The 13,491-nt window shown below is 48.5% G+C and overlaps 1 protein-coding gene across 6 annotated transcripts in view; it reads left to right on the top strand.

Annotated features, from left to right (window-relative positions):
• DAPK2 (death associated protein kinase 2) overlaps positions 1-13,491 on the top strand; it is a 117,655-nt gene that overhangs the window by 60,504 nt on the left and 43,660 nt on the right. For 4 of the 6 annotated variants that reach the window (XM_013059539.2, XM_004758732.3, XM_013059537.2 and 1 more), the window contains exon 3: positions 5,590-5,811. The exons of the other annotated variants lie outside the window; for them this stretch is intronic. In XM_013059539.2, coding sequence (XP_012914993.1) covers positions 5,590-5,811 — 222 coding nt within the window. The remainder of the gene's footprint in view (positions 1-5,589; positions 5,812-13,491) is intronic. 6 annotated transcript variants of the gene reach the window in all.

The following is a 13,491-nucleotide window of genomic DNA, read 5'->3' as shown; positions in this document are numbered from 1 at the left end:
CTAAGCATTATACCTGCTCCTTGACCCTGAAAACTTGCAGGGTAATTCCAAAGGAATGGTGGCTCATTGTTCTGCAGTGTGGGAAGAGGAACTACAGTGACCCCTTGGGGGAAGTAGGAGGAGGAACCGGGTCTCCACATCCCTGTGCCTTGGGACACTTCCCATTCACTACCACTCCACACACATGGCGTCTAGTCCCTGGATTTATGTTCTAGGAAGCCCTGCCTCATCTCTACCTTAATACACTGGTGACTTTGGGTCAGATTACTAAACTCATGGACACTTTACAATTGACTGAGAAAGGAACTGAGTTAGGTCCGCTCTGTTCCTAGACCTTACAAAACATGTTTAGCAGCGTGCCAGAGCAAGTCTGGTTGGCTGCTGCTTTCCATGGAAGATAGAGGTGGGTAGGCTGGGGATTTGGTCTCTTGGAGGCAGGTCATGATTGGTGTATTTTCTTTTGAAAATGAACACCAACAATAAAATTTAAAAAAAAAAGTCTGCTTTTTAATTTTCACTGTTCATGTGCAATTCTAAATAATATCAGTGATGAAATACTCCTCCTTTCTGGAGTGGGCCCCTCTCCCCACTGCTTGGTATACTACTGAAGCTAGAGTCAGTAGATGTGGTTTTGTGTCCTAGCCCAGCTTTCAGGGCTGGCTCCCTGGCCCAACCACCAAGTTTCTTCCCTAAGCTTCTGTTTCCTTTTCTGTGAAATGGAACTATGAAGGAGACCTACAAATATTAAGAGAGAGAATAAATATAAAATTAGCTTATAAAGAGAAAAGCTGGATATCAATGTTGTGGTATCCACATTGCTGTACAAAATCTAAATGGTGTGAGATCTGGGTCACATTCAGGATGTTCTTCTTTGGGAGTGAAGAATTTGGGGGTGATCAAGCCAGGCTCTTCATGAAGTTGAGAAGCTGGTGTTGGAGAGATAACATGGTTTTCAGCATAAACTGTTCTAGGTTTATGCCTTTTCATCTGATTCCTGGGCAGACAATAGGACATCCTCGTGGGGTTCCACCCTGGGCCCTGCTGAGTTGCTGAACGAGGCCTATCTGTCTCGCTCTTTATGCAGGCTCCTCCATCTTCCTGGGGTGATGAGTGAGTGAGGAGCTGAGTCCTTTGGCTGGGAAGAGGGGTGTGTTCCTGACTTAATTACAGGAGAGTGTGCTGGCAGAATTATGGAGGCTAGTTTGTGTCTGGTGGATTGCATGTCCGTCACTAAACCGTGCTACGTGACTTCAGTCCAGCCCCAGGCTCAGAGTCACACACACACACACACACACACACACACACACAAACACACACTCTGCCCCATGCCTCCTGTCCTTCTACAGTGCTAGATGATAAAGTCCTTTCTCAGGCACCATTTATAACTTCTCTTGTGACATGGCCAGGCCAAGGTTTCTCACCCCTGCTTGACAAGGGAGGAAACTGAAGCCCAGGGAGTTGAACTGTCCCAGGTCGGGGGTAGGGCTCTGACTAGAACCCATGTGGAGAATAAAGGGAAAGCCTTTACTTCTGTTCAGTTTGTCATGGGCTCTTTGGAGCTTTCTGACTGAAGCTTTCTGAGGTGAGACCTCAGGGGGCAGGTGGAGAAACACAAACCAAGAAGGCAGTGCCTTGCCTGAGCCCATGAGGCTCTGATGGCAGGACCAGGAGACTGCCGGCCCTTTGCAGGGTGAGACCATGGGTTGGGTATTGACTGAAGTGTTGTGGGGGAGGGGGAGGCAGGAGGATTGGAATATACATGCTTTTCACATGCGTGTCAATGTTTCAGCATTCCCAGAATTTCTGATTTAATATGCGTAATGATTGGGTGGCTCCTCTCTGTTCCCTCTCTGGATGGCACCCCGGGTGGCTCTGTCCTAACCTAACCTGGCCTAGAGAGGCCCTCACTGCCTACCCTTTCCCCTCATAGCCTAGCTGGGCAACTTCTGTGCTGTGTGACCTGAGCCCCTGGCTTTGGAACATCCAAATGGACAGATGAGGGCCCATCCATGAGTCAACAGGGCATAACAGAGAGGCATCTCTGCTCTGATTTTTTTTTTTTTTTACACCTCTACTCTGATTTTTGCATTTGCTGTGGATACAGTGACCAGGGTGAGCCTGAATGTAAACTTCTACTCCTGGTACCCCCAAAGCCTAGGGTCATCTTCTGTCTTGATTTGGAGCAGTTCAACACCAGACCTGTCAGGCAGAAATGGCCCTAGTGGGAGAGACAGCACTCCTCTCCCTCCCTCCCGTACTCCCCATCCTCCTTCCCTTGAATGTCAGATCAAAGAACCAAGGGAGAAGGTAATGAATACTGAAAAGGACAAGGAATAAAATGAGTAATAGCAGTACGGTTTCTTCTTCCGTAAAATGCAGAGAATCAGAAGACTGTGGTAAGTGGGTTTCTCAGCCCCCGCCTGCACCAGTCACCTGGGAGGTTTTTAAATATCTCCGTTCCCAGACGGTAGCCCACCCAGACCCAGGAGATGGGAATCTCTGGGGATGAGACCCAGGTAGCCAGTTTTGGAGTGCCCTGGGTGATTCCCGTGTACAGCCAGTTGAGAACCACTCCTTGAAGGGGCAAGAGAGTTGGTTAACTGCTTAGGACAAAGATATCCCTGCATCTAGCTATGCACTAGAATCATGAGGAGGACTTTAAAAATGACACCGACTCCCTGGCCACACACTGCTCACCATGTAGATCAGTGATTTCCATGGTGCCTCTAGCTTGACCTTCAGAGGAGCGGTAAACTGGTAACAGTTAGAATAGCTGTCATCCATTAGACCTGACTGTGGGCCAGCATTGCAGATGTTTCCAGTCACCACGAGTCCCTAGTAGGAAGTCATGATTCCCATTTTACAGATGAGGAAACTGATGCTCAGAGCAGGTAGCCACTTGCCCCAGGGGACAGCATAAGTTTCCCGAGTCCAGGCCTGTCTGTGCTGGAGTGCTGCTTTTGCTGCCCAAACCTCTCAGCCTAGGTGCTGGCCCTCTTGGAGCTATTCTCCCCTCTTTCCAGTAATGGTCCACCAAGAAGGTCATCAGTGGCCTAAGCTCTCCTTGGGCTCCCCTTGGACTCCCCAGGGCAGGTTGAATGGAGGACCCCTCCCCCAGGAAGAGAGGGGAGATGAGTGGTGTTCTTTGGTGTTTGGCTTCATTATTCACCCACTCTCAAAATTCCTGCTTTTGGTGGGAGGAAATGGCCTGTATATTAGGACTGACCCCCCCCAGTCACCTCTCATGGCCATCCATAGTTGCTCTCAACAAGGAGAAAACTCAACCAGGAAAAGCAAACACTCATTTGCTTTTTTTGAGGCTCTGAGGAATTTTTAAGTCATGTCATACAGAAAAATGCCTCTGTTTCCCTCATAAGTCAAAGTGGTGGAGCTTTCTCAAGGTGACTTAGAAATATTTCTCTCAGCTTTACAAAGATTCTGTGCCTCCACATCTGTGTTCTATGAGCTTAAACAAAATGCTTAAAATCCTTAAGCTTTGGTTTCCCCATCAGTCAGCGGGAAGGAGTGAGCCCTGTCTGCCCTGAGGGCTGCTGACGCCAGGCCCCTGAGATGTCAGAGAAAAGAACATGGCTGTCCTGACATTGAGACTTACAGTTGCCTGGGACTGGAAGCTTTGTCAGGTGTTTGCTGCCTCCGACTGAGGGACCCAGTGTCCCTGAGGCCCAAAGTAGCTCCAGAGGACCAGCTGTGTTAGAAATCTCACTGACTGTGTTCACTCTGGCTTTGAGAGGCCTGGCTTCCCTCCACCCGCATCAACCCCTAGTGTGTAGACAGCTAGGAGCCAATATTCAGGGCATAAATAGCTGAAACTTTAGAATTAGTAGACAGTGTAATATAAATTTGGTTCCATAAAGCCATTCCTGCCCAGCCTAGACCAGCTCCCAGGACCCTCTCCTTCCCCAGAGCTTCCTCTGTACCTGTTGTCTGTGCCTTTGGTCCCTGCCCCTTATTCTGTCGCACAGGGCCTGGCACAGAGCAGACACTCAGGCAGTGCTGAGTGAATGGAGGATGAGGGCACGGAGAGTTACGGGAATATGCGTCTGGTGACGTCTCTAAGGTGGTTGCCATAGAATGCTATTTAAGTGTTGGCATATCTATTCCTTGCTTGCTCTACTTGACTTTTTTTTTTCCACTTAGGTTTATTTTGAAGGCTCTCTCCCTGAGAATTATTCTAGGAATGGAGTGGTTCAGATGTGAAGCTATTTTCTGAGGTTGAGGCAAATATCTGGAGAATTTCATTGTGCATAACTCTTACCCCAGAGCCACTAAGAGAGTACATTCTGCCTGTGGAGTATGGTGCTCCCTTATTAAGCCATTAAACTGAACCTGAACACTTTCTGAGTTCTATCTTAAGAAGTGGGTATTGTGGGTGAGAAAACATGGGGCACTTGTGGAAAATGATGGAAGAAGAGGTGGGAGGACCCCAGAAGGGGGCAACCACTGGGTCGTTTCCGGGGACTTAGAGCTGCCCACCTGCCTTGCCCATCTGAACTGAGAAGGCTGCTGCCCTTCCCTGTAGAGTGGGCTGTCCTTGGAGCACTCAGAGAAGCTGGCTCAGGGCCACCTGCCATTGGGAGGGACACCATTTCATGGTAACTGTATTGGTTGCCAGAGCGAAGCATTTCTAGGCTCAAACCTGAGGGGCACTAAGCACGGTCTTAACTTCTATAACTACTTAGTGGCTTTGTGGACAGTGGACTGGGCCCCTGGCTTGGCCATTGACTCTGTGATGACCTTACACTTGTCTCTTGACCTCTCCTACGCATCAGTTTTCTAACACTTTACAACTCTGTGGTCCCATTAGCCCTCTCACCATGGCGAGCTCCCACTTATTGTTATTAACAGTGTTAGACTGCCTCCATCCACCTGGCCTCCACCAATATCCCACCAACCCAGCCAGCATGTCCTCTGGCCTTGCCCTTACTTTAAGGGCATCACCCTCATCTTGGCTCTGCTCTCTTACTGTAGACTTGCTTTGGTCAGGTCATTGAGATTTTATTTGTTGGGAGGAGGTTGGGAACAAAGGTAGAATAAGAATATAGTGAATATGGAGATATCACAGTTATAAATCGATGGATTTGTACTTGTATCCAGATAAGGATGGAAATAAGTAACTGTTACCATTAGTACTTTGACCATGCCGAACTGATCTTTATGTTTTTCCCTTTTAAACTTTACATGACATAATACAAGCTTCTGGACCCTGTGGTTTTACCTAGTGGATACTGGACTCAGGTTCTAACTGAGACTTAGGAATGATGAGTCTGTGTCATCCTCATCAAATCAGTAACCTTCCAGGGCCTCAGTGGTCACATCTGTGCACTGGGAATGACAATACTAACATTCATTCCTAGTAAAGGTGAAGGATTCGTATGAACAAAAGGGAAGCCTAGGACCTGCCCCATCTCAGCCACGGTTAACAGGCAGGTGAGGATGCTGGCTGGTAGCATGATTTGTCCTACCCTTGCAGCATGACTCTGAATTAGTATGGCCTGGGGGCTGGCAACTAGGTCACTTCCTGGATGGACATAGTAACAACCCAACTGTGCCGGTCTGTGTCCCCCACAGCGGCCAGTTTGCCATTGTGAAGAAGTGCCGAGAGAAAAGCACAGGGCTGGAGTACGCGGCAAAGTTCATAAAAAAGCGGCAGAGCCGGGCCAGCCGGCGGGGCGTGAGTCGGGAAGAAATCGAGCGGGAGGTGAGCATCCTGCGGCAGGTGCTGCATCCCAACGTCATCACGCTGCACGACGTCTTCGAGAACCGCACCGACGTGGTGCTCATCCTGGAGCTGTGAGTGGGTGCCCGGGACCCCTGGTGGGGGCGGGGAGGGTGCTGGATGGTGCAGCCACAGGTCCCAGAGGGCAGTAGCAAGCAGATGAAATCAGCGGAGGGTTGCTTCCCTTGGTTACCGCCCCCGCCCCCTGCAATCTGGGTCAAAGTAGGTGGGTTTGCTGAGTAGTGGGGACAGGGCTAGAGTCTAGGTCTGGCTTTCATTGGACCCTGGGGATAAAAGGGAAGCAGTGGCTGATGCTGGGGTCATTTCCTGGCTGAAGAGCTCAGGGGAGGACGTGGCGGTGGGGGTGGGGGGGACAGTAGGGGATAGGGTGTAAGAAGGTGGTGGGAGGGAAGGAGAGGCAGTCTGGGAGGGGTCTTCTCTGTGAGGAGGAGAGAAGCAGTCATGCTCCAGGCTCCAGAGAGCCCTTCTCCACCCCTTTCCTGAGAAAAAAAATCTCCGGCATTTGTGCTGTTTGATGCCTTCATTATCCTAATAATAGCTGTTATTGAGAAGCCCCACCCCCATGGTAAGCCAACTATTTGTCAGGTGCTTCATGTTTGCCATCTTGTTCAGTCCTCACAAAGACTCTTGAGGGAAGTGTCCTACTAACCTGGAGGGCTTACTTTGTTTTCACTGTACTGAGCACTTCTGTTACCTTACTTAATCTTCCTAACAATCTTAGCACACAGAAGCTCTTATTCTTCCCATTTTACAGACAAGAACACTGAGAAGCCAGGTTGCTTATTGGTCCCAAAGCCAGAAAGAGGCGGGGCCAGGACCTGAGTCCACAGGCTTGTGTGGACAGTGATGAGCGTGAGGTGGGATGGCCTTAAGTCAGCCTCGTGGGGGGAGATGTCACAGTCTGGTGTCCCTCCAGAGGTGTGGCCATGGAATGTGGAGATGGGACTCTGGCAGACAACAGAGTTTGAGCTGGACTGTGGCACAATGGCTGTGTCCAGTCAAGCAGCAAGACCCGTGTTGGGAATATTCTGAGCCTCACAGGCATCTATGCATCTGCCGGTTAACAGAAGGGTGGTGGCATTTATTTTGGTAATCCCTGACTTTGTGACCTTGGGCCAGTCACCTCCCTCCTCTGAGCTTCAGCTCTCATCCATAAATGTGGCAGCCACCCTTCGCCTGCCTACAGGTTGGGTGGATCACCTGACATTTGAAATAATTCTAGTTTGAGAGCTAAACCCTTGTATTACCAGGATATAGATTTACATAGCAGATGGCCATTTGCATACTCTTGCATTGGATGCTTGAATTATTCATCTCTCTGTTTAAATGCATAAAATCACTCATGCTACTCCTTTCTCACTCCAGCGTCCTTCATGTCTCTCCCGTGGTCTTCTCAACAAGTCACACTAGCTGGCAAATACCTCTGCTGACTCAGCAAGCCTCGGGGTGTCCTGCAGGTGTGGTCAGCCATGTGGACAGCCCGAGGTGTGGCATCCTATGGGGCTCAGGGGGAGCAGTTGGCACACTGGTTCCCAGCAGAGTGAGAAGCCCATCTCTGCTGGGAAAGCAAGGCCACTGCTTTAAAAAACTTTCCAGCAACTGAAAAGAAATTACATTCATAATCCTACCACCCAAACATAGCTATTTATGTTTTTCTGTGATTCCTCTCAGTCTTTATCTGTTTGTATACAATCATTGTACTTGTACAATTTCTTGGTCTGCTTTCCCCCCTCAGTTAGCATAATTTCACAAAAAGGGTTTTTTCTTTTAACTGAGTCTATCATGTTTCATTGAATTACATACTCGTGTATCTTTATTGTTAGACATTTGGTTTTTATTTCCCAGCTTTTAACCATTACAGATTTTATGGCCATGAAACAGCTTTCTTCTCATAATTTCCCATGTTTTGTTTGTTTGTTTGTTTGTTTGAAATAATCCTTTTGGATCATTCCCCAGGAAGGGGATCATTTTCATAAAATGAAAGAATTTTATTCTTTAATTGCAGGGGAAGTCGCCTGCTTCTCTCTGTTTGTAAAACCCTAGGAGTTGGGGTCTGGGATGCTCTTGAGATGTCTCCGTTTCTCCCAGCAAGGCTCCTGGTCCGTGACAGTTATGTGCCCTCTTCTAGTGAGCTGTCACTGTCCATACCACTGGTTGTCACCAGCGCAAGCTGCCATGCTTGTTCTGTTCTGTGTACTTATAGTTTCTCTGTCTCCTTCTTTTCTTTCAAGCTGTCTCACTGCTCTCACTGGGGTCTGAGAGGGAGGATCTCCTGACAGAGAAAGACTTTTTGTGGGCTTTTTGATGGTTGGACTTGGTGACCCCTCTTGGGCTGTTCAGCAGCCTTTGGCAGCCCGGTCCTCATGGTAACCTAATAGGTCAGTGGGTTTGCCCAGTGCTGGAACATGAGTATTAGTGCCTGCCTGTTCAGTTGAAATGGCAGGTTTTATGGATAGGTCTACCCCAATCCCACTGCCCCTCTCGGCAACTGCGGTCCAGTGCCTGGCACACTCTGCTTTCTATTAAAGTGACCGGGTCTATGGCCATACCACCCTGAACGCGCCCGATCTCGTCTAAAGTGACCGGTTCTCAGAGGACATGCCCAGCCCCGATTTGAGTCCCTTTTAGCTGTTGTTCCCCCATCCATCCTTAGCAGCAGCTGCCTCCAGTCAGGACTGTTGAAGGCAAAGATGGGAAGGATTCGGTTTTGCCATATAAGCTGACTTCTGTATACCATAAAGAATATTTTCAAAATCTCAATAGATTAACTCATGTCATATGTGGAGTGTGCTCTGGAAAATGTAAGTCAGCCCTAGGAGTTTGGACAGGCCCTCCATCCAAGCCCGATGGCTCTAGTACCTCCCGGATCCCCAGCGAATGGAAAGCAAGACCCGGGCGGTTGCATTGGAGAGAATGACCCGGCAGAGCGCCCCAGCGTGTGGGCAGTGCTTCCCAGTGCCCCAGATTGAGTGCTGTTTCCTGGGCCTGAGCAGCTCTAGCAGCATCCTTCCTCAATCACTGCCCACGCAGATCGTTTTAGCGCACGTTCACAAACCAGTCAGGGAAGTGTTTCCAGCAGGCAGAACAACTGCAAGAAGGGAGATCAGCAGACCCGGAAGGGACTGATCCTGGGGATGCTGAGAGGACAGGACAAGAGGCTCAGACTATTAGGTTTTGCTTTTCATCTTTAAGCTAAAGAGCTTTGGGATGTGAGAGGAGAGACCTTTGGGAGGAGACAGGAAGCTCCAGGAAAGAGGTTTGGGGGCTGAGAAGCCCTTGGGAAAAGCTGTGTTAAAGGGAAAATGAATAAAACCTTGAGGAGAGCTGCCAGGGCACTGATGTGAGTGTCCCCAGCCTGGGTGTCCAGACTTGGACATTTACCGTGGTGACCTCATCAGTCTTCCACACTTCCAGGACTCTCGGCGGAGAGTCTGGGGACTCCTGTGGCTATTCCCTCCTTTATCCGAAGGAGACCATGGGTTACCCCGTCTCCTGCCCAGATCACACCTTCAAATGGAGTGGCTGATGACTGTCTCCCAAAGTCCTCACCCAGCCTGGGCCTTCACATCGGTGGCTCTGGGTGACAGGACACATCCCCATTATCACGAGATTCTTTCACACTTAGGGAGCTTTCTATTTAATGTAAGAAGGCTAGGATATGCCTGAGGCAGCAGCCTCACAGAACCCAGCAGGGGCTGGAAGGACGGAAAGCAAGGGCCAGCAAGAGGGGACGCTGTGGATTTGAACATGGGCACAGGGCTCCGGACAGGTCTCTTGCCGATGCCACGGTGTCACTTCTGTATGATATGGAATATCCTATATCATGCTGAGAGTTTTAATGCTTTTTCCCCTTTGTTCTTTTAACCACCTACCTTCTATTGAATGCCTTTGTTACACAAGGTGCTGTGGAAGTGAACATAACATAGCTGGGGAGAGAGACAGCTAATAATAGCGTGATATGAGGGATCCAATGCGGCTGAACAGGGATGTCAGAGGACTGCCCACTACTTGGGGAGGCTTTGAGCTTTCCTCATGGCACTAAGTCAGGCTTTATAATGTGGAGACAGTGTGGTGAGAAAGACATGGTAGACTGGGGCTGAGAAGATGTGGCTCTGAATTTTGGTTCTGTGACTTACTGTGTGACGTTGGGCAAGTCTTACTCTCTTCGGGCCTCTGTTTCTCATTTGAAAAATCAGGACAGAAGTTCCATCTACCCCTCTGGGGGGATGTGAGTTTCAAGGGAGAGAATGCTCAGGGGAAGCACAGGTGGCAAACTTTGAGTAGACTTGGAGTCAAATGCCCTTCCACCACCGGCACACCTGACAACGATATGGTGTGTGGTGTTTACTTCCAGGACTTCATCAGGGGTCTCATAGCACTTGTCCAACCCTACAGCAAGATTCCCCACTCCCGGGGGCCATAGGCTGTGTTTTTTTTTTTCTCATTCCTGGTTTTTTTTTTTTACTCTTTTTAAAAAATTTGTTTTTTAAAAAATATTTTATTTATTCATTTGACAGAGAGAGAGAGAGAAATCACAAGTAGGCAGAGAGGCAGGCAGAGAGAGAAGGGGAAGCAGGCTCCCTCCCTGTTGAGCAGAGAGCCCAATGCGGGGCTCGAACCCAGGATCCCAAGATCATGACCTGAGCCGAAGGCAGAGGCTTAACCCACTGAGCTGCCCAGGTACCCCATCCTCATTCCTGTTTTGCAAGAAGAAAAGCCAGGCCCAGGGATTCTCCCATGCCATACCCTCAGGGGAAGATTGGATCTATGTTAGGGAAGGATTGGGACCACCGTTCTGGTTCTTTGACTGGACTCAGGGTTACTCCTTCAGCAGCTAACAGGAGGCTCCACTTTCGAGCACCTGCCCAGGAGGCGGTAGGGCAGAGAATGGCCTCACCCCCGAGACACATGGAGAAATAGTGCACCAGCCTCATCCCAACACTGAGGCAGCCACCTCGGGCTGTGCCCAGTTGAGGGAGTAGAGGGACAGTGAGGCTCTAGCAGCCAACAAGCTCTCAGGCGCCATCTCACTGGCGCCTCTCTCAGGCTCTCTTCACCCCTTTACCACCACCCCACTTTCTCTAAATATTGACTCAGCATCTCTTATGCGGCAGACACTAGCCAGAAAGATGAGGACCTGATCATGACTCCTGCCCTTGAGAAGCTCACACCCCAACAGGAACAGGGTCTTCTTCCTGACATTCATCTGTCTGCCAGAAGGAGATATTTTTAACCCCATTTGACACATGAGAGAAGACTAAGGTGGAGAGTGATGTGCTAGGCAGCCACAGAACCAGTGCGCCAGCAGGCCTGCCCCTCACCTCCAAGGCTGGCCAGGCCCAGGGATTTCCTGCCACATACATGCCCTGTACGCATCCCCCCACTCCCGCCCCTGTCTCTGGGCCTTTGCTCATTTCCCGTACTCCCCTGGCCAGGCCCTTCCCAAGCCTCACTGCATCCCCAGCGCCTTCTCCCACACTAACCACATGTGACAAACAATACCTCATGGCGGAAGCCCTGCTGGTAGAGTGCTGACACATGCTGGTCACTGGGCTGAGTGCCTTCCTTATAGCACCAGCCCATTTGCTCTTCAGAACGAGGTGAGCATGTAGACATCCTCATTACCCCCAGTCCCTGACAGGCATGGCTGAGAGGGTTAGGGCAGCTCCTCCCCAGTCACATGTTCGCCCGAGGAGACAGTGTTGGACAGCGGCGGGGGCCTGGACATGGCCTTGACCGCACACTCCCCTGCTGAGAGAACTTGCATGGCCACTTCCCTCCTGTGGGCCTCGGTTTCCTCATCTGTTATGGAGGAACTGCCAGGCGATGATGGTCATAATGTGGGAAGGCGGCTGAGGGAGATCCCAGAGTCTGCCCCCACCCCCCACTGTGGAAGTTTACTGCTAACTTCTGATTATAGTGGATTTCAAATACACAAAAGTAGAGAGAAAAATGTAAGGAATGCTCATATGCCCATCACCCAGCTTCAAATGATCAACGTTTTGCCAGTCTTGTTTTATCTAAAACTCCTACTCCCCCCACCTGCCCCTACCCTAGCTGATTGTTTGCTGGAATATTGTAGAGCAACTCTCAGACAAAATGTCACTTTACATATAAACATTCTAGTGTGCATCTCTCATTGATGACAGTTTTTTAAAATGTGGCCATCGTGTATCTATCCCATGACAGAATTATCCAGTTGGGCCTCGGGACCACCGAGGCTGTCTACGCTGCAGTCCATAGTGATGTTTCCTCTGATTGACCCAGAGATATCTTTTTATGGTTGTTTTATTTGAATTAGCATCCAAGTGAGGTCTGCACACTGAATCTGGTTCTTTTGTCTCTTCCGTCTCATTTCTCCTGTACCAGTTTTCTTTCCCCTTCTTCCTTGATGCTATTGATTTGTTGGAAAAACTAGGTCATTTGTCCCGTTGATTGTCTCACAGCCTGGATTTGGCTTATTCCTTCCTCATGCTGTTAGTGAACTCGTTCCTCTATGTCTTGCATTTCCTGTAACCTAATGGCTAGATCTAAAGGAGATAACCTCCATATTGGCACAGTTCAAGAGAAATAGAATATGAACCATATATGTGATTTGAGATTTTCTATTAGCTACCTTGAATAATAAGTAAAAAGAAATAGGTGAATTAATTTTTATCATATTTTTATTTACTCCTATATATATATATCATTTTAATATGTAATCGATATCAAAATCGTTAATGAGATATTTCACATTCTTTTTTCCATATTCCATCTTCAAAACTTAGTGTGTTTTTTACACTTACAGCACATTTAGCTCATTCTCATATAATGGTTAGCATGAAATATGATCCTATCAAAACAATAAAGTTGTGTTTGGAGTAAACTATTTTATACCCCTTCAGTTTTTGAATGAAAATGATTTCAAATGAAATAAAATTTAAAATTCAGTTCCTCTCGATGCTCAGTAGCCACATGTGACTAGTGGCTATATTGGACAGTGTTCATAGAACACATTTCCATCACGGCAGAAAGTTCTGTTAGCTAGCACGGAGCGAGAGGCTGAAGCAGAGGTGGGTGTGAGATAACGTCATGGGTGTTGCTGTGTGCTTGTTCTTGGTACCCCATCATGTCCAGGGGTTCTGTTTTTCATGACACTGAGATTGAAGAGTGGTTCCGTGGGTACTTCTGAACATTTTTTTTTTTAAGATTTTTATTTATTTATTTGACAGAGAGAGACCACAAGTAGGCCGAGAGGCAGGCAGAGAGAGGAAGGGAAGCAGACTCCCTACTGAGCAGAGAGCCCAATGCGGGGCTCTATCCCAGGACCCCAGGATCATGACCTGAGCCGAAGGCAGAGGCTTAACCCACTGAGCCACCCAGGCGCCCCGCTTCTGAACATTTTTAAAGAACAGTGAAAAAGGACATTTTGGTGCTCTTTGTTTAGGATGAACTAGGCAGTAGGGTATAAGTGAGTCCCCAAATTGGGACAGAAGCCATTCTGGCCATTTAAGAATCATCTGAGGACACTCGATATGATAGAGTGGTTGAAAGTCATCCTGCCTGGGTTTGAATCCTGAATGCCACTTACTAGCTCCATGACCTTGGGCCTCTGTTTTTTCAAACATAGAGACAGCCTCTGTTTTTTCAAGTAGGCAATACTAGTTCTTAGCTCGTAAGGTATTGTGATGGTTAAATGAGATAATATGTCTTAAGTATACATTATGCACAGAGTAAGTATTCAATGAATA

Source organism: Mustela putorius, unplaced genomic scaffold (assembly GCF_011764305.1).
Source record: "Mustela putorius furo isolate JIRA1106 unplaced genomic scaffold, ASM1176430v1.1 tig00003896_pilon_pilon_pilon, whole genome shotgun sequence".
Taxonomy (NCBI): Eukaryota; Metazoa; Chordata; class Mammalia; order Carnivora; family Mustelidae; genus Mustela; species Mustela putorius.
Note: the sequence above shows the minus strand (reverse complement) of the source record. Positions and strands in the feature narration are given on the sequence as shown.